This window comes from Podarcis tiliguerta, assembly GCF_965153285.1.
Source record: "Podarcis tiliguerta genome assembly, chromosome: 5".
In the NCBI taxonomy this organism is placed as follows: domain Eukaryota; kingdom Metazoa; phylum Chordata; class Lepidosauria; order Squamata; family Lacertidae; genus Podarcis; species Podarcis tiliguerta.
This window is the reverse complement of record NC_139538.1, coordinates 59939556-59965916: the sequence shown is the minus strand read 5'-3', so window position 1 is coordinate 59965916 and position 26361 is coordinate 59939556. Positions and strand designations below refer to the sequence as shown.

Below are 26361 nucleotides of genomic sequence, written 5' to 3'. Positions count from 1 at the left end.
GGTTGCCGGTGGCGCGTTGCTAGGAGACCGAGGGACGCGGAAGAGCGGCGGGCTTGAAGTTGCTCCTGGGGTTCCAGAGGGGCAATAGCATGTTAGCAGGCGGGGGGCGAGGCAGGAGGGAAACCAGGTTGGTAGTGAAACCGGGGGGGAAAGAATCGTGTGTGTGTGTGTGTGTATAGCAGTAATAAACACACATACATATACTGTACACACACACATATATACATACATATATGTATTATATATTGCAATGTGCGTGTTTGTGTGTGTGTGTGTGTGTGTGTATATATATATATATATATATATATAGCAATAATATATGTATATGTATTATTTTTTCATTGCTAAGCTGCTTTTGTTGAATTATGAATGGTTGCAGTTGTGCTTTTTTAATGAAAAAATGACACCAACAATGTAAACAGCTTTGAGTTTAGGAAGCTTACAAATGTCTTCAGTACCATGGCACTTTTGTTTTTGCAAGTTTTCAAAGCAGACCTAGTCCTTTGCATCTATCAGTGGGCTTAAAATGGTAAAGGTAAAGGACCCCTGACAGTTAAGTCCAGTCACAGACAACTCTGGGGTTACAGCGCTCATCTCGCTTTACAGACCTAGGTAGCCGGTGTTTGTCCGCAGACAATTTTTCCAGGTCATGTGGCCGGCATGACTAAGCCGCTTCTGGCACAACGGAACACCAAAACCAGAGCAGCGCACGGAAACGCCGTTTACCTTCCCACTGCAGTGGTACCTATTTATCTACTTGCACTGGCATGCTTTAAAACTGCTAGGCTGGCAGGAGCTGGGATCAAGCAACTGGAGCTCACTCGTCACGGGGATTCAAACTGCTGACCTTCTGATCGGCAAGCCTAAGAGGCTCAGTAGTTTAGACCACAGCGCCACCTGTGTCCCATCAGTGGGCTTACTCTTGAGTAAATGTGAATTTGCAGCCTTGTGGCCTGATCTCATGTAAACTACAAAAGCTGCAATCCAAAAATCACTCACTTGGGAGTAAGACCCATTGCACTAAGTAGGACTTACTTTTGGGTAAGCATGTATAGGATCGCACCGTAATGCAATTTACTTTCATATAAGTGTATGTAGGATTGGAGCCATAGTTATTGTGGTCTCCTATAGAGTGGGTGAAAGAGTGAATGTGGAAAAGTTATGAAACAGGCAACCAAAATGTAAAACTTCTTAGAAGTTTGTGTTCGTTGCTGTCAACATTTTAAAAACTTGTTTATATTTAATATTGTTTTGTTTAATTACTTTCCTGCTAGCAGATTTAGAGCAAAGTTACAACTAAGAAGATATGGAGATAGCAATCAGGCAGCACCTGTCAGATGCTGAGAGACATCAAGGTAAATGTTACTAACCATCTTTCTCTTTTTTAAAGATGTATAATGTTGACTCTTTCTTTTCCATATACTCAAATAGACTAGGTACTCTCTCCATAGATACAGATACTCCTAAATACAGATTGGGGCATTCCTAGGTAAATGTGCATAGGATTGCTGCTATTGCTGTGTAATAAAATCCCATGTATAATACAATTCTTTCTGTTTAGATAAAAAGCCACAGAGAGTGGGGGACGGAGGGAGAGAGAGAGATGTTAACCAGAAAGTTGATGGCTTGAGCCCACCTAGGGACAGCTGTGGGCAGGTTGCAGGGGGTTGGACTAGATGACCCTTAGTTCCCTTCCAACTCTATGATTGTATGATTCCGTTATTCTAACTGTGCTTTGCCCTATATAGCCTTATGTCTATTTATTTTACATATAGAGTGCATACATATTTCAGAATATCCTGATATCATAGTATGCTGAATCCAATTTCAGGCATGCTGAGCTATGGTATACCCCCACTGGCAGCATAGAAATAGCAAGTCTTAAGAGTGGTATGTTATGGTTGCTCCTCATAGGGAACTGACACCCAGTTTCCACGATCAAAAATATTTCTCATTTTGTTTTGGCTCATGTTTTCTGGTGGTTTGCATGTGGTTCAGTCTGAATGATTTGCCACACCTTAGACTATTGGCGACACCACAATAGATGGTGCATTGAAAGTCACACCTGAACTGTGCAGCTGCATCTTATGCTGCAACAGGCAATTGATCCTTCTAGCCAGCATTGTCTACTCTGACTGGCAGTAACTGTCTCAGGCAAGCATCTTTCACAGACCTGCTTTCGGAAATATTTTAATAGGAGATGTGAGGAGTTGAAACTGGGACTTATTGCATGCAAATCATACGGGCTTTTTTTCAGCCAGAACTCAGTTCCAGCACGTCTCAGGTGGGTGCCATTGCCATTATAAGAGAACAAGGGTTCATGATAAGTCCCAGCACCTAATTTTCTAGAAAAATAGCACTGGTTCAAGTCAAGGCTTGTGGAGAACTGCTGACGAAAGAGTTTTTTGTTTTTTGAGTTGCTTCGCAAGACGAATTTCCCTATGGGCTTGCTTCGCAAGACGAAAACGTCTTTCGCCTTTTTCTTAAAACCATCAATGCATTCCTATGGGAAACCGTCAATGCATTTCCTATGGGAAACCGTGCTTCGCAAGACGAAAAATTCACAAGACGAAAAAACTCACAGAACGAATTAATTTTGTCTTGCGAGGCACCACTGTACATACTTACTTGGGAGTAAGTCCCATTGAACTTAATGAGACTGAGGAGTATAGGATTGTGTTTTGTTTGGATACGTCTGATTGTTTACATTATGAAAATAAAACAGGTATTTGTTCGAAATGGTTATGTTATTTTCTGCCTAATTAAAATTTATATTTTCAAGATGTTGAAGCACTGAAGAGTGCTTACAAATTGATCAAATCAGCGAATGATGGGAAATCAGCCCTTGATGCCTTGGAGAGTTTCTCTTTTGACTTGTATGTCATGTGTGCCGAACAGGCTTATAAGGTAACAGTATGCCCCTTTTGTGACAATACACCCCTTTTTACTTTATGAGGTGTTTGTTCATCTTAATTTAAAACTGAAATCTGTTTAATTTTAGATGGGGTTTCCGGACATGAGCAATGACTGTCTACGAATGTATTTTAAAGGAAAACCTCCAGTTAACCAGTTTTTGGGTAGAGCATATTTGTGCAAGAGCCAATTATATACCCCTGTGTCTACTGATAATTTGGTGAGCATGTACTGTGAGTTTGGGTGTTGATTTTAAGGCTGTTCTTTTGTTGTGATCAGGTGAAGGCAAAATTCCATGTTATATAGTAAACAGTATGATTTGCCTTCTAAGAAAAGATAAATCTTTGGAACCAGTTATTTTCCATTCCCTCCTCCCACCCTTGCACCCCATGAAAAGCCTTTCTGAAGGATACAGAAAATGATGTTGTTGGATAGGACACAGGTGTGGGTGTACTGAAGCAGAGAGGAGGGGAAGGAGTTGTAGCTGGCTCAAGAGCTAATATGCACAACATATATGTTGGGGGTTTTTAAATTTTTTAAAAATAGAGTGTATAGAAGTTACAAGTCATACTAAGTCAGTAATAAAGGCTTTGAGTCATTCCCAGATTTTTTTTTAAAAAAATATTTTGTTTTGTTTTAGGAACAATTTGACAAATTCATTGTACATTTGCTGAAAGTAGTAGACTTTGCATTAGGTAACGCAAGGTAAGTCCTCTATATTTGGTTTCCATTTGGGGCATTCTTTGTGGGTTTCTTTGTTTCCACCAGGCAATATTTCTGAAGTATGGTTCTTGACTAGAACAATGATATCACAGTGTGGAAGATTGAATTGAATCATTGTACCACAGTTTTCAAAAATGCACCCCAAACAGTGATCAATATATTTGCTACTTTAGTTCAGAGCTGACGTGTTGCAGCAAAACAATGAAGATCATGTCCATATTCGATCAAATGGGATCCATCCTCCCAAATTAAGATACCTTTACTAGTCCTTACTTTTATATTAAACATAATAGTCCATTACTATAGGATACAAATGAGTAGCAAGGAGAATTTCAGTTACAGTGGTACCTCGCAAGACGAATGCCTCGCAAGATGAAAAACTCACAAGATGAAAGAGTTTTTTGTTTTTTGAGTTGCTTCGCAAGACGAATTTCCCTATGGGCTTGCTTCGCAAGACGAAAACGTCTTGCGCCTTTTTCTTAAAACCGTCAATGCATTCCTATGGGAAACCGTCAATGCATTTCCTATGGGAAACCGTGCTTCGCAAGACGAAAAATTCACAAGACGAAAAAACTCGCAGAACGAATTAATTTCGTCTTGCGAGGCACCACTGTACTTGAAAATTGCAGAAATTAGAAGCTTATGTGAAAATAAAGCTGCATAACGGTCACCGGCAACATTTAATTCTTAGAGAGTAAACATTGTAAATCAAGGTGGGGCTACCTTTGAAGGTGACCTGGAAACTACAACTAATCCAGAATCCTGCAGCTAGACTGGTAACTGGGAGTGGCCACCAAGACTACATAACACTGGTCCTGAAAGGCTCCCAGTACGTTTCCGAGCACAATTCAAAGCGTTGGTGCTGACCTTTAAACCCCTAAACAGCCTCGGCCCAGCATACCTGAAGGACCGTCTGCACCCCCATTGTTCAGTCCGGATGCTGAGGCCCAGCTTTGAGGGCCTTCTGGCGGTTCCCTCACTGCGAGATGTGAAGTTACAGGAAACCAGGCAGAGTGGCCTTCTCAGTAGTGGTGCCTGCCCTGTGGAATGCCCTCCCACCAGATGTCAAAGAAATAAACAACTATCCAACTTTTAGCAGACATCTGAAGGCAGCCCTGTTTAGGGAAGCTTTTAATATTTGATGAATTACTGTATTTTAATAATTTGCTGGAAGCCGCCCAGCTTTATGTTCATTTCAGGTCTGTCACACAGACCACCTTGCATGGGCCTCTTGCCTCAGGTTGGCCACCCATTAAATAGACGATGCAGTGAAGTTGACAGCAAGAACTTGGTGGGGCAAAGAAGCCCCGAGTCCGTTTCATCCCTGCACAATATCATAATGTGTACTCTATTTTATTCCAGGTACTATTTTTTGATACATAATGCTTCGGTTATATACTGGAGGATTGTAAGGCCATTTCTTAAGCCTGGGTTCCGCCACTATCTTATTCCAAGCCTCTACCAGATTGTGCCTGCACTGAAACATCCCATTGAGCAAGACAAGGACTGGACTGCAGAACTGATGATGTAAGTTGAAGTTTCTTTCTTTCTTTCTTTATAAAATGCTTCTAAACCTCTCATTTATATATAATACCATGCTGGTATATATCAACATATGCAGATACAGTAAGAACATAAAATACCATTAAAGCAATACAAAACAATCGTAGAAATGAGTGACTCATCTTAAGGAAATTTAAACAACTGAATAGGCCTGCTAGCATCAAAAGGTCTTCAAGTGACTCTTGAAAATTAGTAGCAAAGATTCTGGCTGAATTTATGCCGTATCCCACAGCATGGAAATTTAAAAACATTCATTTTTACCCAGATGATTGATGGCTGAAAGATATTGTTCTTGGAAACTCTGGGATTCTTAGCTGCAAGAGTATCTGGTTTGTTTTGGAAGTTTGCTTTTCGTTGCTCACATGCCCAGATGCCATAACCCACTGCCCCCCCAGCCATTAAATTACCACTCATGACAACATTCTTTGGTTTAAATTAGGCCACAATTTTATTGATTAAAGATGTACATGGCTTAGGCTTAGGCTTTGAGTATAACCATTTCAACCAGCCCGCCTGCTGGTTGATTCTTCCAGGGGTCAAATCTGTGGCGAGGGAGTCCTATGACATACATTAAATTGGGACTCCCCACAAAAAATGGCTTTGAGGAGAGCTATGGCCCTAGCCTCCGTCTAGGTGTCCAGACAGCAGCACCTCCACCGGGATCCCTTTAATGGGGTACCCCATTCCCTTGGAGGGGCAGGCAAAGCCTTAAAACTTCCCCGCCAACCATGACTTTTACCCATTGCCTTACCCACTAATGTTGTTACTATAAGGTAGGCAAAAACCCCAGGTCAGCCAATTGACCCAAAGAACAAATTCCTCCTGAGCACCAAATGCAGCAAACAATTGTAATCCATAGTAAAGTCAGAAAACAAACACTACCTCCATTATGGGCAGGAGCCAGCTTTACTATAGCGAGGGTGGAAGAGAGATTCAAAGTGCCAGGTATGAGGTCCGACACTCTTTAGATACTCTAGGAGTGGACCTGAGTGAAGTCCTCAAGGGAGTCAGTCAGGCCCACTCCCAGGAGTGCCTGCCCCTTGACCTAGCCGCTATTGGCCAATTTGCAGCCAGGCCCGATTCAAACACTCCAGCAATGTCTCCCATCAGTCAGGATCCCAGCTGGAGAGGCAGAATGCCGCCGTTCCTCAACGCCACCCATCATTGACATAATGCAGTATTTTGGACATTTTAATTGTATTGTATTGTAGCATTGGGGTGTTTGCGAAATAGAAACGTAATAAATAACAAAATAAATAACAAATAAGTATACTGATCGTACTTTGATGCATTTTCATTTTGTGAGCCGAAGGACTACAAGCAGCTAAAGCTCCCCCCTTCTGCTTCTTGCTGATCCAGAAGTAGCCAGTCTTTGGCAAAATTACAGAATGGTCTTTCCTACTTTAATTTGGGAAATCCTAGCAGTCCATTATATTGCAGGAGATCATGGTTCATTGTGTATTTGATTTCTGGCTTCTTTTCCTTCCTTCCATATGCCTAGATTGTAGCATAGCTTCCTTTTTCTCTTGACACACATATGCTTTGCCTTGGCAGAGATGCCAACTGCACACTGGAGCCTTTGTCCTTGTCAGTTTTCATTGAACTAAACGGATGAGACTTGTTGGTCTTTTATTGCCAATCAGATTACTGTCTCTTTCAAATGAAACTACTGGAGGACATGGTGTTGACTGATGAAAGGGAAAGAAAACTGATGGTATTTCTGAGATGATTGTAATGGCTCTTCATAGGCTCAAAACATTTCCTCTGGAGGGAAATAAAAGAGAAGAGAAATGGAACTGGCTAAAAAGTTCCAGCCAATCAATGCTGGCTCAGGTTTCTAAACTTAAGTCTGTCTGCATTCATCGGACTTTCACCCTTACTGTCAACATTGATTAAACAAAGGGTTTAATTTACAATAGACTGTTAATATAGTATTCTGCTGGAATAATTTTAGAATAAGCAAGCAAATTGGAGTATTGAGGGAATTTGAGATGACAGGAGGAGTGCATCAAGACTGCTTGTTAGCTTCCTTGCTCAGTCCTTCTTCTCCCCCCCCCTTTTTTGGGGGGGGGGGGAGAATCATGTTAAGCACAGATATTATGATTTGAGTGCAAGTGCATCTATCTAACCTATCAAAAATGTCAGTTACCTAAAGGAAACTTAAGTTAGCAATTTGACCAATGCAGTGCTGGGGAAAAACAAACTGACAAAAAATATATATTTTAAAGCTTCTTAGAACATAAAAGGAAGGATAAAAAGTAAAATACATTTTACTGAAAAGAGAAAAAATGTATCTTACAGAAAAGAAAAAAAATACATTTTACAGGTCTGGAACTTTTGAACAGGGTTGAATTAATCTTTTTAAAAACACTTTGATTGAGTAAAAAGCTGCCCCTGATTAACTGGGTAACGTTAAAAAAAAAAGTTGATTTTAAAAAAGGAGGCCTGTCAAAACTGCTGATGGCAGGTGCTGTCTTACAAGAGGCTTTCATCCTACCCTATGCCTTTTCTAAGATGGTGATTGTATCATATTGTAAGCTTGTATGCAGATGAAATAAAAAAAAAACCTCATATGGTTATCAATGCAAGAGTGCCTCAGATGGCTAGCAATTTGAAAAGGAGCCTGGAATGGAAGCTAAAGGTTACACTTGCAGCAGGTAAATCAGAATAGGCTGCTATGTCTGTGCATTCCTTTCGATGTGAGCACCTTAATAAACGAATGGTCTTTTGCAGCTTTCAAATGAGATATTGTGATTTTGTAACATTGCTCATTTATAAACACCTTGCACAATTGTGTTAACAATAAACATTATTTTGTTTGTGTTTCAGAGAGTTGCTTGAGTGTTTCCTGGATGCTTCCAGAACGCAAGAAGCTATAGAATTTTCATCAACTGCAGCAGCGTTTATTAAAGAATATGTTCCAGGGAGATATAAACAAATATTTTCAATAATGGTAACTTCTGTTAATCAACATAGGAATCATATGGTTTCCTATTGTAGCGGTGGAGGACATTTTTTCAGCCCAAGGGCTTCATTGTCTTTGGGGAAACCTCTGGGGACGACATGCTGTAGCAGACCCACCACCTAATACCACCAATTAATAAGGTGGTGGATCCACTCCCACTAACTGCTCCCTATTAATATAGTGCACCCACCTCACAGTACACCCATTGCACAAATTTCCACAATTTACCACAGATTATCTAGTGGGGGACTTGTGTGAGGGAAAACGAAATGATTTAGAGTCTCGGGCAGGAGTCGAACAAACAAACAAGAAAAGTTTATTGGACGAAAGAGGTTTATGAAACAAAGTGGGTCAGGAAATTATTTCTTTCAGGTAGAAGATAAACCTGATTAGTTTAAGACAATGCGTTGAATTCTGTCTCCTCCCCCCTCCATTTTTGTTAAATCTGAAGGCCATTTCAGGTTACCCAACTTTCTACCACTAAAAGTAAACCAGCCTGGTAGAATTCTGTTGCAGTTGTTTGTTCTGCACTGTAGTACACACCCTAGGAAAAATGACTAGCTAAATCTGATCACTGAGCATTATCAAATATGTATGCATTTGATGCCTAATATGATTGGTGATTCCCCCCGCCCCTTCTGTTCCATTTCTTTTCATCTTTTTGTTTCTTTCCACATGATCAATCTTGGGGTAATGGGAAATGGATCTTGCATAACATTTCATGAAATGAAAAATGTACTGGATTTCCCATGGATGTAATATTAATAAAGCCATAAGATAAAAGTACGTAAATCAGGTTGTGCATTATACACTGCTCAAATGTACCTTTGAGAAAAGCAACCTAGCAGTGGTATTAAACTACAAAAGCAATTGAAAAATGGCTAGTGAGCTACATCTCTCAGAAGTGCCACCAATCATTTCTGTAATAACCACATAATAAGTGAGCATTCCAGTACATCTGCAGTCCATGAGAAAGGGAATTTGAAAATGATCTAATTAAGCAAAATGGGTTGTTTAAGTTTGTGGCTATAAAGCTTCATTTTGGAATAGGCAAAATAAGCAGAAGAAAGATTGAATTAAAACTCTGTAGCATAGCAGATTATTCACTAAGTTCACATTTGCACCCATTGCATAATGTTTAATTGCTAGTGTCACAATCCAGAATTGAGGTCATTCGCCTTGTTCACTTTAGTGGAGAGAAGCATCCTACACTTTGGAAGCCCATCTGGAAGGGAGCTTTGTGTTCCTAGTGAAGCCTTTATAAATGTATAGGACTTAATGTTTAAACATAAGAAGTTTCTTCTGGATCAGTCCCACAGCCCATGACCAACATACCACAACATGCATCACTTTACACTTTCTTACACTGCATTTGCCATTTTACTGCCCATTCTCCCAGTTTGGAGAAATCCTTTCAAAGCACCCTGAAGAGTTTGGTATCTTCAGCAAACTTGATTATCTCACACTTAACTCTTAACTCTAAGTCATTTGTGAGGAAGTGAAAAAGCACGGGTCCCAATGCTGATCCTTGGGGAAGTCACTTTCTACATCCCTCTACTGAGACCTGTCCATTTATTCCTACGGTCTGCTTCCTGTTTCTCTCCTTTTCTTCCATGACTGCTAAGGTTGCTCGGGTCTTTGGTGAGACTAAGGATCCTGCTGCGGTAATGTCAGACAATGGCATCGTTTGCAAACTTAAACCTGCAGGAAAATATTGTGAAGGATTTTAATCTTTCTTGACTTGCTCCTTGCTTTAAATGTTGATATAACTTTTATAATTGCTTTTAGGTGCGTTACAAACTAATGGAACCTTTAGATATAGAAGACGAAGTGGAAAGTTCTGCCAATCTGAACATTATTTATAAAATCCAAACAATCAAGTTGTAAGTATTGGTTAATGTAGATGAGAATCTCAATTGTTTAAACCAGAGCTTTCCAAACTTTTAATGCTGGTGACACACTTTGGAGACACGCATCATTTCGTGACACAGCAATTCAGCTTTACTAGCAAACTGGAGGTTAAACTAGCCCTTTTCCAGACCCAGGAGGAGCGTGGGGAGTTTTCACGTGACACACCTACACACTGATGTGTCGCGACACACAGTTTGGAAAGCTCTGGTTTAAACCATATGGGCAATATTCAGTGCACTCATTCCATCAGCACAGGAAATTTTGGATACACAGTGGAATTTTGCCTTCCTCTCTTTTTCCTGCTTGCTCCCTAAATCTCTTCTGGATTTCATCTCAACCTTCCAGAAAAGATCTGGGGAGAGGAGGCGGGGAGTTCAGCTGCTCAAATGGAAATCTTTGCGCTAACGGAGCAAGTGCATTGGATACCACCCAAATTCTAGAGGTGGGCTGTAATCCAGAAAGCCATGAGTGGAAGAAAAACTGCTAGTGCAGTTCAACATAGAAGTATGGAACAGTTGCCTTGCAGGATTAACCCCATCCCTTTTTCTCTCCGTGAAATAGTTGCAGGCACATCCAGCAGCAGTGTCCTGGGTAGCTTGTTATTCAGGTATTGGCCTGAATTGTTACTCAACTTAGGTGAGCAGATGAGTGACATGCTGCAGATCTGTCTTATAGAGGGTCAGTCATAAATGTTTGCTGAGATAGCTACTGTGATGATCCTCCATATAAGAATAAAGCACTCAGAGCCTTCCCTCCACACTCAGCTCTTCTGGTTTCCTGAATGGAATTGAATTTGGCATGCTCTTATGAAAAATGAGATTGCTTGGAGTGTAACTTTTGCTTGCCAAGCCCTATTGTTTTAGAAGACAGGTCAAATCGACTTTTGATTTATTTTGGGTAATTTTTAAAAAACCAATACTATACTGTATTCACAAATCCTGCTTGTGTTAGAGGGGGAAATGTTGATTGTTTAATAGGTTTTGAGATGTTCTTCTGTTAGTAATCATTGCATTATAAAATAATTGCAGGCAGTTAGATAAAAATGAGATTCCTCAGGACGTTGATACAGAGTTGAAAACAATATACGGAATTTTGAAAGGATCTAGAAAGAAATTAAACCGTAAAGATAGGTAAGTTGCATGTGTTAGCAACACTCTAGAAGCTCTTTTTAAAAACATAAGAATTGCTATTTATCTTACATCCATGCCAAGAAGATAAGAGTTGACAGAGTGTCTCCCATGCTATATTAAAGTTCTGTTGGTCCAAAGATCTTTTATAGTTTGTCCCTGGGGCACAATCCCTCCCAGCACTCAGGTGATGAGGGTTTCATGCATCTCTCTCCCTCCTTGCCATATGCTAGCCATTACCCAGAGTGGAAGACCTGTGTGCTTGTGTTTTCCTCCCTCCAGCCTTTCCTGTCCAACTCAAACAAAGTCACAGCTGGAGTCCTGGGTCGGGAGGGAGAATTGAATATGGAAATAACAAGTGCATATGTGCATGGAGGGATCCGCAGTAGAACCCAATGGGGGACTCTGCTCCCATTATTTCGGAAAATGTTCACTCTTCTTAAGTAATTCATTACATTTCCCTTTATGTTCATTCCACTGTATTTGGGGTGGGGGTTTGCTGTTTTATCCATGGCTCTCTTCTTAACCTCTTGTTTCATATTGCAGCATCCATTCACTCCTTTTTGAACAGCTGACTCTGGTAACTGGCTTGCTGGGCTACATGCCCATTTTCTCCCTTTCTCAGATAATTTTTTTGGAGGTGGGATTGTGCTTTTTAGAAATTTAAGAAATTTCCCTGGGCTGGGGATTTGATGCCAGATTTTAACGTACTGTCATTTTAGGTTTATAGTAACAAATAACCAATAAGTGGTTTCTTTGCCAACACTACATTTATCCCAATTGGTTTTATTTTTTACTTTTCCAGAATTTCCTTGCTGCTGGAATTGGCTCGACTCTGCTTGAAACTAAATTGTATACCTATTGCTTCTTTATGTTTAAGCGACCTGTTCAAATATAAGATTACCGTGAGTGTCAGGAAATTCTTTTTTGAATTACTTTTTTTATCATTATTTTTTATTCTTGTATGAGTGTCAAGCTGAACAAAGAGGAAAAGATTCCAGTCCTAGAGCTATTATCAGAGACAATTAAAGTCATTGCTCCCTAAAGAAGAATTAATTGCAAAAAGCAAGGAGAGAATGTATCGTTGGAAATAAATTAGTATTTTGCTGTATATCTACATATTTAAAATTGAGAAAATTTTGCAAGGACTGGCTATCCTGTTTGACCCAGTGGGCCATTATCCTCCGCTGTGTTTGTGATGGAAATGATGGGTTGTTTCCAACTAAGTTATGCTCTGAGTAGACCAAATTAATGGACTTGTTAATTTCAATGAGTCTACTCTGAACATGAGATGGTTGGACAGTGTTCTCAAAGCTACTAACGTGAGTTTGACCAAACTGGGAGGCAGTGGAAGACAGGAGTGCCTGGCGTGCTCTGGTCCATGGGGTCATGAAGAGTCAAACACGACTAAACAACAACTCTGAACATAACTTGGCTGGATACATTCCAATGTGATTAATTCTCACAACTCCTATCATACAAAATAATTCTATTTAGCCACAACAAATAGTATGCTCCTACCTCCCTGCAAAGCCCATGGTGCTGATATTATAGAGGGTGGAAAGGGGGACATCCACTTGTTCTTGTAGATTCTTAACCTATCACCTTTGCACTGTTTATATTAAATGTTAAGTATTGATACACCGATAATGCATATCAGCACAGGGAGATGCCCACATCCTTGTTATCATACAACATCAGCACAGATCAAAGGCTCTTTAAGATTGCAGGGATGTAGCAGCAGGTTAGATGGCAGTCTGAAATTATCTATCTGCACAATAATCCAACCCAAGTGTCCTCTGCCACTCAACCCTCACCTTCCCTTGCCCTGCCCAGGTAAACAGCAACAATACCAATCTCAGAAGGATGGTTCCGCCACAATGCATGTACTATAATTGTGTGTATAAGGCAGAAACAATTCCAACCGAAGATAACGCTTTGGGCATCTGATAAAGTAGATTCTAGTCCATGAAAGCTTATGCTATAATGGATCAGTTTGTTTTTAAGGTGCAACAAGCCTCTTTGTGGCATTTACTGCAGCAGACAAAGACAGCTGTGCTTCTAGAAGTCGCATGACACTGACGAGTGCTTGTAGCACCCTAGGTCTACAAGCACAAATGCGCTACACTGTAATGAAACATCTGACTGCATCAGAGATTAATCACGAGCATGTGCATTTCTGGGTGAAAAATATGCTTATATTAATAGGACCCAGCAAGAGAAATTGAATTGGACTGCTTGGAATGCGATTGCGAAGTCCAGAAACTTGGGCCTAGAATTGCAACTTATGCTAAAAGTGTTGTTGAGGTATGTTTGTTGCTTAATTGATACTGCTTTGTAGAGAAATCTCCCCCTTCCACATAGGATTTGGGTCCCCCCCCCCTTTCCTTCTGTGTCTTTTCCCCAAATCATGAAACATAGTTACAGAGGAAAGATAGGGAAGTGTGCCCCAAGCTGGAGGAAACAGAGTGGTCTGCTGGTCAATAACTGTTCTCATAGAAAATTGCAAGACAGATTTCTGTAACTCATGTGCTATGCCTCATAATCAGTATATGACTACTGCAGGACAGTGCTGCCGGCTTTTATAACTCACCGGCTGTGAGGACATTCATGCAGCCAATGCACTCTCAGCCTGTGAGGCACCCCCCCACCCCAGGAGAGGCCACTGATTGGCCCATTTGAGATGCAGCAGCCAGCAGGAATTTAAGCCAGACGTCCTGGCGGCCAGGGGGGAAATCCCCTAATGGCCACCTGACCATGTGCACTCTGTTCTTACTGCCTGGGGAAGGCGGCCGAGCGCGAGGGACCTTGACAGGCGCCCACTCAGAAAGGGGTAAGCATCCACTACCAATAAGATGGTGCAAATTATGAATGGGAAAACAGTTTTTGTTCTTGGGAGATGCTATCAACATGCTGTCCAGACTTTCCTCTAGTCTGCAGATTAAGTTCAGGAAACATTGTTTCTATAATCAATGCAAAGTGTATTTTTATACTTGTAGGCTCAGCTAAAAACAATACAGAAACTTGACCTAATTTTGAATCGTGCCATTCGACTGAAGGACCCTAACGTTATTCAGGCAGTATGTGCTACCCTGTGGAATACCTGCTTACCATTACTGCAGCACAACTTGCAACAGCATGTCCGAAGACCATTGCTAGCTATTGCTGAAATCCTAGAGAAAATTGACAGGTAAATGGGTTTTGATATGTGTTGTTTGTTGTTTTATGGCAGGCTTCCTCAAACTCGGCCCTCCAGATGTTTTTGAGACTACACTTCCCATCATCCCTGACAATTGGTCCTGTTAGCTGGGGATCATGGGAGTTGTAGGCCAAAAACATCTGGAGGGCCGAGATTGAGGAAGCCTGTTTTATGGGATCTGATACCCTTTGTATGAACTTCTGATGCATCAAGGAGCTGCTTTTTACTGAGTCAGACTATTGGCTTATCACAATTAGCTCTCCAGGCAGCAGTTTTTCCCAGTCTTTCTATAGAGATCCTTTTAACCAGATATCTGGCGCATATACAAACAACCCATGGCTTTACCACTGAGCTAAAGCTTCTCAGTGTTCTAGCCTTCCTATGTGACTATAATAACTCCACAGGTATTTCACTGTAAGATAATATTTTATGCTGTAGATTAAGTCATATACATGAATCCTTTGAAAATTGTTCTGTCGTTGCCGTTCAAGAGCCACTTATGATCATTATACATATTTATATGACTCTCTATTTGCCAGACTTACTGCAAGTGGAAAAGGGAAAGGTTTTTTCATCCAAATAAATCATTATTGCAATATAGATGTATCACATAAGAAGAAAGCACCTCTTCATAGTTTTATTGAATATGGTTATGTTTTCTAGCATGTTGATTTTGTTACGTTGCCAAGTTCATATGGAAATTGCCCGCATTGAAGAAAATGGAGACAGAATAGAGGCTGCCATGGAACATTTGCAGAAGGCAATTTATCTTGATAACAAGGGGCTGTATCATGAATACCTTAAAATGGCATTCAATCGGCTTAGCTTAAATACAATGTTATACCAGCCCCTGGAGCGTCTAGAAGACCAAGCAAGCTTGATGATTGAACAGGTAACTGCTGGTGAAGTTATTCAAGTATTTCAGTAATAATATAATCTATCTATAAACTAGATACTCATGTCTCTCTGAGTGTGTATAAAACAAATAAAAAGCAGACGCAGATTTGACTGAGATAAGTAGCTGATCGTTCATCACAAAGCAACCTATTGAAAATATTAAAATAAAGGGTTATGCCCAATGTATATTTTGGGAGATAGATGCTAAATGAATAAATTTAGTTTCTATTTCCTCACTCCCATCAATTATTATAATTTTAACACTTTTTAGGATTTTCCAGAAATCCTAATTAACAGTAAAGAGCCATGATTATTTTATTTTATCCATTTGTATGTTTTCACATAACATTAATGTACTCTGGGTGGCTTACAATAAATGAGAAAAATGCAATTGAAATGCAAAATAATATAGAAAATCATAATATCCGAAGCTACATAAGACACTAATGTAGTCTCTCTGGCATGAATCCCGGAGTGAGAATGGGTGTGAAGAGAGATAGTGTTTAAAAGAGACCCCAGAAAAAGCATACATAATAAATGTAGCAGTTGCATTTATAAAATAGGGGTTTGTGAGCCTCTGTCGAATTGCTAACTGAGGTGGTGAATGCCAAGAAGGGAGGTATCAGTATGCTGAGGAGAGTGCTGAAGTTTGCAGACACACACACAAAAATTGTTTTAAAGTATCCCTAAGAGGAAATCCGCTCTCCTACCCACAAACAATTCACTGAGGAGTGAGCATATCTGGTAGCCACAAAAATTTCAGTGTCAGCCGGAAAAGAAAACTGAGTGAAGGGACAATGGAACAATGTATTTTGGAGGAGCGGGTGGCTGACATCTCTCAGGGGGCAGGGATACACCGCCACATTTTATTGTTGCTCCTACCTGTGTAATAACAAATGATTTCCTTTGTTTAGGCTAAAAAAGGGACTCAAAAGGCTAGCGTGAGGAAAAAACGGTCTCTGTTGGTGAATGCTGGCCATGCACTCGCTCCCGAGGCATTTCAGATCGTCCTTGATAGTGAAAATGAAGTTAAAGGTATTATAATCTATCTGATGAAGCTTGTGTTGATGATATTTTGCCTAACCTAAGAATTGGATTCCAGCTGTCAAATATAGAGACGGGAGGAGTAGAGTTTAATGAAATGGGTAAACTTTGTGGATTCTGCATCTGTAAGCGCTCCATTCATTGTAGTGGCTGTTTCCTACCCTTCCTACCCTTTATTCATGGCAGGTCCTCGCCTCTGGCAAGCAGAGTGTGTAACTAGCACAAGTTTCATTTTACGTGCTGCAGCTCAACTCACATTGAGAAGGTTTCTAGTGAACTTCAAAATGGAAATTCAGTAGCTCCTTCACTTTAGCAGTAAGAACAAGTATCTATATTTACCAGTTGACTACATTTCACACTGCTGGCCATGCTTCACCCCTATATAGAAAAAGACCTTCTTTGGCTTGCTGTCCACAAATCCTACTTGGCTTCACCTTCTGCTGAGCTGGGGTGTGCATTCAATGTGATTATTATTTAACGTGAATGCTAGGGGGGATACAAGGTAAAATTGCAGTGGATAATATGATGATACTCATACCATCTTAACAGGTGTGTTGTGTTGCATGAGGTAGTATTTTCCCAAACCTGGGTCTCTGTTTTTGGGCTACAATTCCCATCATCCCTATGCACTGGCCCTGCTAGCTCAGGATGATGAGAGTTGTAGTCCGAAAACTGCTGGAAACCCAAGTAGTAGATAGATTGTCAGGACCAAAGAAACTTGAGTTCAAACTCTACTCAAACATTACCCTGGGCCAGTCACGCTCTTAGCCTAAATTATGTTCTTGTAAGGATAACAAGGGCAAAGGCCTAACCTTGAGCTGCTGGGAAAATGTGACTTTAATAGTCTTCACATCTCCATCTTCAGGGGAAATGTGCTTTAAAACAATGTGAGGCAGTCCATTTGGGGTGACAAATCCCAGAGTGGTTGCCATTCTCCTGCCTCCAACCTGTCATCAGCTTTAGTCCAGAGTAAGGAAACTACATTTTAATTTTTCTCCTCAGATATGAAAATATCTTAAGACTGACACCAGCCAAATTTGAATGTTGGATCAAGGCTGTTTTTTGAAATAATCCATATAAACTGTTTTTAGTAATTCAGTCCTGAAGCTTAAACTGTGATCCCTCAGACAAAGTCTTGAGTGATCAAAAGCTTTCCAGTTAACATTTAATAGGCTTTTGACATTAATTATTAAAGATGAGCTTTAATTGAGGTAAACACCAGTTCCCAGTGAAATGTAGGTTCTCAAGACTTTCGGCATCACATAGCAGAACACTTACTGCCTTTCTAAACAACCAGCTAGCTTTAAAACATATAAGTTTAAGTGTTGTATATCTTATGGTGACCTGCCTGACTTCTTGCTCTTTCATAGATTCATAGAATTGTAGAGTTGGAAGGGACCCCAGGGGTCATCTTGCTGAACCCCCTTGCAATGCAGGATTCACAGCTAAAGAATCTCTGACAGATGGCCATCCGTCCTCTCTTTCAAAATATCCAATGAAGGAAAGTCCATAGCCTTCTAAGGTAGCCTGTTCCACTGTCAAACAGCTCTTACCATCATCAGAAGGTTCTTCCTGATGTTTAGTTGGAATCTCCTTTCTTGTAATTTGGATCCACTGGTTCTGCTCCTACCATCTGGAACAGCAGAAAACAAGTGTGTTCCATCTTCCGTGTTATATAGCCCTTCAGATATTCAAAGATGGCTGTTGTATCCCCTCTCAGTCTGCTCTTCTCCAGGCTAAACATATCCATATCCCTCAACCAGTCCTTATAAGGCTTGGTTTCCAGACCCTTGATCATCTTGGTCACTGTCCTCTGCACACATTCCAGCTTATCAATATCCTTCTTAAATTGTGGTGCCCAGAACTGGAACAGTACTCCAGGTGTGGCCTGACCAAGGCAAAATAGAGCCTCTTCATATTCAGTGCCAGACAGCCACTGTTAAGTAGATTTAAATCATAAGTGCATCAATGTGAGACAATTTATTTGAATGAATCGTATTGAAAGCAGTGGGTCTTTTCCCTGTAAGGATGTTTGTTTTGTTTGGGTACATCCTGGTGCCATAAACAGGCCAGACTTTTGACTTGCTAGGATTTCTCTGTGCTCCCATTGAGTTGTTCACAATAATCAGCAAATACAGTGATACCTCGGGTTACATATGCTTCAGGTTACACACTCCGCTAACCCAGAAATAGTGCTTCAGCTTAAGAACTTTGCTTCAGGATAAGAACAGAAATTGGGCTCCGGTAGCGCAGCAGCAGCAGTAGGCCCCCTTAGCTAAAGTGGTGCTTCAGGTTAAGAACAGTTTCAGGTTAAGAACGGACCCCCGGAACGAATTAAGTACTTAACCCGAGGTACCACTGTAGAGATTACGGCTGTCTGAGAAGAAGTCAGTTTATAGTTAAAATAAGTTCCTGCCTCCTTAAGTTCCTTGAGCTACTTTCTCAAGAAAAAAATTCTGGAAATTTTCTGCCCCTAGTTGTCTCACAACCAAGGCCTTCTCTGTGAACATTCATATTTATGCTGGTGCAGGAGGAAAAACTTGGGATCTTTTTAGAGCACCTGTTGTTGTTGTCGTTTATTCGTTAGTTTAGTCGTTCGTCATTTAATCGTGTCCAACTCTTCGTGACCCCATGGACCAGAGCACGCCAGGCACTTCTGTCTGCCACTGCCTCCCGCAGTTTGGTCAGACTCATGTTTGTAGCTTCGAGAACACCATCCAACCATCTCGTCCTCTGTCGTCCCCTTCTTCTTGTGCTCTCAATCTTTCCCAACATCAGGGTCTTTTCCAGGGAGTCTTCTCTTCTCATGAGGTGGTCAAATTATTGGAGCCTCAGCTTCACGATCTGTCCTTCCAGGGCTGATTTCCTTAAGAATGGATAGGTTTTATCTTCTTGCAGTCCATGGGACTCTCAAGAGTCTCTTCCAGCACCATAATTCAAAAGCATCCATTCTTCGGCGATCAGCCTTCTTTATGGTCCAGCTTTCACTTCCATACATCACTACTGGGAAAACCATAGCTTTTACTATACGGACCTTTGTTGGCAAGGTGATGTCTCTACTTTTTAAGATGCTGTCTAGGTTTGTCATTGCTTTAGAGCACCCGCACCACCCCAAATATCCAGAGGGCTGTATATTTTACATTGGGAGAGGAATTCTGTGTTTCTGTGCAATGCAACATGCAGTTTCCCATGGCCACTGTAGGACTAGACGCACTCTTGTTCTGATCCTGCAAGTTTTTTTTCAATCAGCATATGTATTCTAAGTAAAGTGTTCACGTAGCATTATTTTCACTACTCCTCAAATAGCGGGAATTAGGCTTTAACTTTAATAAACAAACAAACAAATGCTTAGGCACTTTGCATAAAATATCAATTGAAAGGAGATGATAGGTATGTTTTGAAATTACAACTTCTGCAGTAAGAATGTGTACTTCTTGATATATGATATGATATGATATGATATGATATAAGATAACATGTGTCCATTGATGCAAAACATATTAAAATTTTCAAAGATTATCAGTAAGGGATACAATTCTATGTTCACTTGTCTGAGAATGAAGCTCAGTGACTGAAGTGGAATTTCTTCTCAGAAGGTGAGTATAGGATTGTGTTAAAAGAGTTCTAGTAAATACTATCAGTTCCATGATGCCTCCTGGTCCATAAATATTTTAAAAATAAAAAATCTATGTTCATGTATTATTATTTAGAGTTATTGCTTGAGGGCCGTATTAAAGCTTTTTCTGTCATGATTATGTCAAGGACGATAATGGGATGTTATTTATTGCCAACCTTGTTATATTTGTAGTATGCCTTATGTAGTATGCTTATAAAACCATGACTACTTTGTCATTACGCTACTAAAATAATCCTTGTTTGACATATTGGTATTGCTGGAGTCATTTTATACCTGAGGGCTCAGTTCATTTTCCTGTTGTCTCTGTCAGTATAACTTCCTTTCTTTGTCAATTTTTGGGGGGCTTATAACCATTTCCCCTCCTCTTTTCCTATTTGTCTGTCTTTTGTTAGTTTAAAACCCAGGGTTTCTTTGCAGTGTCAGCTTCTATGGAAAAACAGTGTTAATGTTACATTAGCATTCATTATGTGGCTAGGATGTGTTATAAAATGTTTTCCCTCCAGGTTTATATTTCCTCAAGTCAACAATAGCATGTCGAAGACTTGAAGATGCTTTAATATCTTTCATAGGAATCTTTATCTTTCGGCCATTGGGGTCATGTCTGAACTGGTTTGCTGTTGTTGAATTAGTCAGATAGCATTTATAGTATGTTTATCCTGCAGTTGTTCATTCAGTGGCTAAATCATCCTAATATTCAGATTTTGAAATTACTGTGGTAGTAAAATCATGAGTATATGTAGTTCCAACCTGTCTGCATTTTTCTCCTTTTCTATTAGTTGCTTCAAGTAAAAGTAAAGGTCCAATTGGCTATCTCTGTGCAAAAGCAGAGCATCACTCCAGAAATGTGGAGAAAGCAGATGGGCATTTGAAGAGAATAGGACGTGAAAATGATAAAGAGAGGTAACAATGAGAAATCTTTTTGTTTGATTTTTTTTTATTGTAAAGTCTTTGAATTGGGGACTGTGTCTCTGCTTGCTACAGCCACCAGTCAATAATCAAATCAGGAAATGCTGTCTGTATCTGAATACACAGAACTCCTTCATTCTAATAAGGACAGACTATCCTGATTTGATCATTCTCATGCTTAATTCTCCCTTTGAAAACAGTAGTGCTTAGTTTGGGATGGATTGTGTTCAAATGTCATTGTGGCTAGGGGAACACTCTTCATCTTTTTTAGGACTAAGTTTTCGCATCCTATAAATGAGTATGTATTCCTGCATTTGTCTGTGCAGTCTTTTTTCCTAGGGCTTTTGTTGTTGTTGTTGAAAATTTATTTGGATCTTTTAATTCATGGGTAGGCAAACTAAGGCCCGGGGGCCAGATCTGGCCCAATCACCTTCTCAATCTGGCCCGCGGACAGTCCGGGAATCAGAGTGTTTTTACATGAGTAGAATGCGTCTTTTTATTTAAAATGCATCTCTGGGTTATTTGTGGGGCCTGCCTGGTGTTTTTACATTAGTAGAATTTGTGCTTTTATTTAAAATGCATCTCTGGGTTATTTGTGCGGCATAGGAATTTGTTCATTTCCCCCCAAAAAAATATAGTCTGGCCCCCCACAAGGTCTGAGCCCCCTGCTGAAAAAGTTTGCTGACCTCTGTTTTCATTGATGCAGAATCAGACTTTGGTCAGAAATCGCAAAAACAGCACGGAAACAATGTGTGTGGGATGTGTGTCGGGCTGCGTGTAGATTCTGCCTCTTGTATGATGACAATCAAGCGAAGGTGTCAAAACGCAAGAAGTGTAAGTCCATGTATTATGCATAATATTTTCTCAGGTGGCATCAAGAAAATGCAAATGTGTTTTTTTTCCCCCTTTTTTAAGCAGAAACCTGTTTGTGACCTGTTCAAGTCCTCAAAGGGGCATTTGGGCAACCTAGAGGGGCATTTGGGCAAATCAATTCCCACATTTGATATAACAGTGAGCCAGAATGAGCAGAATGGCTCGCCTTTTTTTGGCTCAAGGTCCGAATGTAGATAATCTGGAAAGAGAATTATCACCTTCTCTCTGCTTATCAAATGGGCTTCTTCTACCCCAGAGCTGTGTCATTTTTAATTTAGTAATTAATTTTGCTGATGCTGTCAACATTAGTGGGGTCTTGGGTGTCCGGGGGGGGGATTGAGTGCCAGATCAGCCCCTGGAATTGGGATGTGTGTGTTAGTGGCATCGGCAACAGAAATTTAGATATGGATAACATTAGTCTAGTGGTAAATAGATTTTGTGCTAGACTCTACCTGTAGACCTGCTGAAATCCACAGGGTCATCCCTAGATCTACCAAATGTTCCTTGTCTCTCCCTCCCAACCAAAATAACCTCTTGGAAGTTCAGCTGCTCCCTTCACATGCATGCTTTCTTTGGACGCTGCACCCTGAGCCAGAAGTATCTGCTCCCATGCCTCAGATACCAGAATTTGTCATTTCAGGTCATAGCAACCATATTGTAATCTGTATCTGTACTTAAATTGTACCCCAACAGCTACAGAATGTAATATAAGGATAGTGTATGTCTGCATGGTATTTCTAACAACCAAGAACTCAAAGGAAATTTGAATTGCATGGTTAATGGGGGGAAAACAAATTTAAAACTGGAAAGGAGGGCCTTATCATTTTAAAAGTTTACGTAAACACATGCCTGCATACAAAAGTTGTTAAAATAATGCACATTATTTCTTTTTCCTAGTATTCAAGAAAAAGGCAAGTATTATTATGGCAGATGAGGAACAGGAAGCAAGTGTGCAAAGAGAATTACCTTCACCCACCAAATGCTTCTCTTTAGAAAGAGATTTATTAAGAACTTTAGCAGAAGTAAGATTCATTAATGCAGAGGTTAGTAAATTGTACAGCGATCAAAATAATTATCTCTTTCTTTCTGCCCTTGGTTTCATATATGCAATGCTAATAAGGCAGTGATATCCACTTATGCAAGCTAGCTACTGATGGCTGCTTATTTACGAGAGAAAGGGCCATAAAAATGTTGTCTAATGCAAGTGCTTATGCTGTTTATCTCTTATATGAGTAGAGCTCTGAAATCCACACACTATTTAATTGGGTTTCTTGCACTTAAACTGTCACAGGGTTTCTTCTCATCATTACTCCCGCCTTCTCTGGAAACATGGAATGTCAGAATATGTATGTTGGTATGCTTAATGCAGGCTCAGCAATATTAATAATTTTTAGTGGGAATATTGGCTCCTCCACTAGTCTTCTGATGAGTATTGGTATATTGAAAGATTCTTTTTCAACTTTATGTAAGCAGTACCAATAGTATTATCATTGATTTGACCGTGAAAAGGAAATGCCTATATATATAAACTTTGGTTTCATTTGTTTCAAAAGACTTATATTCCACTTAATTGTAATAAAACATCAAAGTGGTTTACAAAAAGAACAGCACAAAACAATTATCAGTAAAAAAAAAAAACATCACACACCACACTGTTAAAAACAGCTATTTAAAACATTTTAAAATAATTAAATTAATGATAAGGTAAAAACTAGATTAAAACATATGTCAACAGTCTACATGTTTGGATAGGCTTGCCAACACAAAAATGCTTTTAGCAGACACCTAAAAGAATACAATGAAGGCACCTGCATGGTGTCAATCGGCAAGGATTTCCAAAGTGTGGGTGCTACCACACTAAAAGATCCAAAGGATGGAATTTCTCTAAAAGTACAGGGTTAAAAGGATGCTACTAAGTATTGTTCTTCAGAGTTTGATAATTTACCTTGTGGGATGCCGGGCCAATGGTGTGGGTTTATTCTTATCACATGATCACAGGCAGGGGCGAAGAATTGCGGGAGGCAGGCATGCTCCCCTCAGTTTTTTCCTCCCGCATGACACAGCAGTACATTTCTCCCGGCTCTCCTCCTCAGATAAGCTTTGCCTTTCCCCCCAGTGTGACGGATTATTGAAAGACGGATTGCTTGAGCTGACAAAACATGTAGAGAAACCTGCATATTAGTGTTCGGCTGGCATGCTCCCTTCCTTCCCTCTCCTGTAAGGAGGACAGCTGTAGCTCAGGGGTAAAGCATCTACTTTGCCCATGTTCAATCCCCTGAAAACGTGGAGCATAGGTGGCAACTCCCTGGGTGCCCGAGCACCCACAAAATTCCCCATGAAGGGGCCTGGCACCCACATATTTTGGTGCCAGGGCCATGCACACTGCATGGCACCCACAGCCCTGAGCACCCATGGTCACAGGGCCAAGCTGGCACTCCCACCCTGGAGAGCTTCTGCTGGTCAGTGAAGACAATGTTTTAGGTAAGGTACCCCTGACCATCAGATCCAGTCGTGACCGACTCTGGGGTTGTAGCGCTCATCTCGCTTTACTGGCCGAGGGAGCTGGCATACAGCTTCCGGGTCATGTGGCCAGCATGACAAACCACTTCTGGCAAACCAGAGCAGCGGACAGAAATGCCGTTTACCTCCCTGCCAGAGGAGGTATTTATCTACTTGCACTTTGACATGCTTTCGAACTGCTAGATTGGCAGGAGCAGGGACCGAGCGATGGGAGCTCACCCCATCGTGGGGATTCGAACCGCCAACCTTCTGATCGGCAAGTCCTAGGCTCTGTGGTTTAACCCACAGCGCCACCTGTGTCCCCACTTATGTTTTAGAAGATGTATAATTTTGATGCCACATATGCCATCAATGCCTTTTTTTCTGTTTTTCCTCTTGTGCCTCCTCTTTTAGGCTACTATTCAGTTATTAAGAACGGAAGGTGTCCAGCTGAATGATCCCGCCGTTGTCCCTGTAGATACGAGTTTGCACTCTGCAGGACATGCTATGCACAAAACACAAACTGGGCATGAATCAGAATGGAAGACATACAGGTGGTTTGATCTGAAGAACCTGCTTTTCTCATGCTCTCACTGCAATTAACCCTTAGAGCAGTTACATATGTATACTAATTTTTGAATTGTGAATGTGATCTTTAAGTGAATGTTAAGTGCTCATCTTTTGTGTGGTTGTCTAAACTCTGAAATGCAAAATTTGAATATTGGCCTCTAATGACATGTCTGTGTAGTCATTTTTCCACACCTGCATTTTTCACAGTAATTAATATTGGCAAGAATATACTTTGAGGGTAGCTTATTGTTGACACCCAAATCTGTCCAGTAAAAGTTGACTCTACAGTACATTTATCACAATTATATTAATAAGTACATCTATTAATCCCAGGGTTGTGGGTTTGAGCCCCATGTTGGGCAATAAACTCTGCATTGCAGGGCTTTGGACTTGATGACCCTCCTGGTCCCTTCCAACTCTACAATTCTATGATTCTATGAAACATAGCCATACTTGGAAACTTGCACTTCTCCAATTTTTGCGATGGATTTGTCCAGCCAAGTAGTATGTACAAAAATGCATATTGCATGCCCAGCCACAGAGTCCCCCTCCCCACAGAGCTAACTACTAACTACTAGGGTATATGAATAAATGGACACCACAACTGTCTGGGATTAAAAAATATTAGGCAATCGGGGTCAGCTGGTTTTATATGCAGTGCCAAATAAATACTTGAAACAGAGACCCTTGAAACAGATCTCTCATGTTTAATTAAAAAAAGAGGCAAAGGCTTCAGTCCAACTTGGAAGCAAGAAGACATAAATTTGTTAAATAAGCATGACATGCGATGCATGGGGCATGACAATATGAACTGCTGCTACTGGAAATGCCGCTTGAAGCTACATGGCTGCATATTTCAGCTTTCCAGAAAAGCAAGGCAGAGTGGTTCACTGATCTTTCATGTCCTGGAGGGACCCTGTTAGATAAGTTAGACAGAATCCTGCAGCTGAAAAGCAGCAGGCCCACATTAAAATAATTAGAAATCTGTACGCGGTTTAAGAAAGCATTGCACCAAAGAAGTATCTAGTGGGAAATTATTCATCCTTAATTATTTTCATCTGCATTCCCTTTGACAATGGTTGTTCCGTCGTTTTATTTCTCCTGCCAGCATACATACCTTGCTGCCTCATGGTTGTACTATCAAACTGTAAAAGCTGATACTTCATTAAGCTTGGAGCTCCAAAATTTTCAGACCAAATGCACAACTCCTCCCGGTCAGAATGGTTGGTAGAAACAAATGCAAAGGGACTATGGTCAAATATCTATTTTACTGCACATTAACTTGGGCCAGTTTAGACCAGACTTTCCTAGAAGATGTAACGTTTAGGATGGGGGAATATGGTTTGATCAAGTTCTCATCACTTTCCATTTTTGTAAAAGGCCAATGGGACTGGACTTTGATAATAAGGGTAATCGCATCCTTTTCCCAATCTTGTTTCCTATTGAAAATCCACCAAGACTACTCTTTGCTCATTAGAGAAAACCTTTCTCATGTGGGGCAGAAGATAACTTCAGTTGTGGGTTGGTTGGTTGG

General features: G+C 40.5%; 1 protein-coding gene across 3 annotated transcripts in view; it reads left to right on the top strand.

The window, feature by feature from the left end:
* Positions 1–26361, top strand: part of CFAP46 (cilia and flagella associated protein 46) — a 76916-nt gene continuing 50555 nt past the window's right edge. The window contains exons 1-18 of one of the 3 annotated variants that reach the window (XM_083443461.1): positions 1–127; positions 1278–1355; positions 2783–2907; positions 3002–3133; positions 3554–3618; positions 4999–5163; positions 8029–8152; positions 9953–10047; positions 11104–11205; positions 12008–12107; positions 13411–13509; positions 14202–14392; positions 15065–15293; positions 16213–16333; positions 20756–20879; positions 21592–21719; positions 22656–22801; positions 24672–24811. In XM_083443461.1, coding sequence (XP_083299587.1) covers positions 1307–1355; positions 2783–2907; positions 3002–3133; positions 3554–3618; positions 4999–5163; positions 8029–8152; positions 9953–10047; positions 11104–11205; positions 12008–12107; positions 13411–13509; positions 14202–14392; positions 15065–15293; positions 16213–16333; positions 20756–20879; positions 21592–21719; positions 22656–22801; positions 24672–24811 — 2135 coding nt within the window. In that variant the 5' untranslated portion in view covers positions 1–127; positions 1278–1306. Of the gene's footprint in view, positions 128–1274; positions 1356–2782; positions 2908–3001; positions 3134–3553; positions 3619–4998; positions 5164–8028; positions 8153–9952; positions 10048–11103; positions 11206–12007; positions 12108–13410; positions 13510–14201; positions 14393–15064; positions 15294–16212; positions 16334–20755; positions 20880–21591; positions 21720–22655; positions 22802–24671; positions 24812–26361 lie in introns of all 3 variants that reach the window. The other 2 variants (XM_083443462.1, XM_083443463.1) reach the window with 2 other exon arrangements.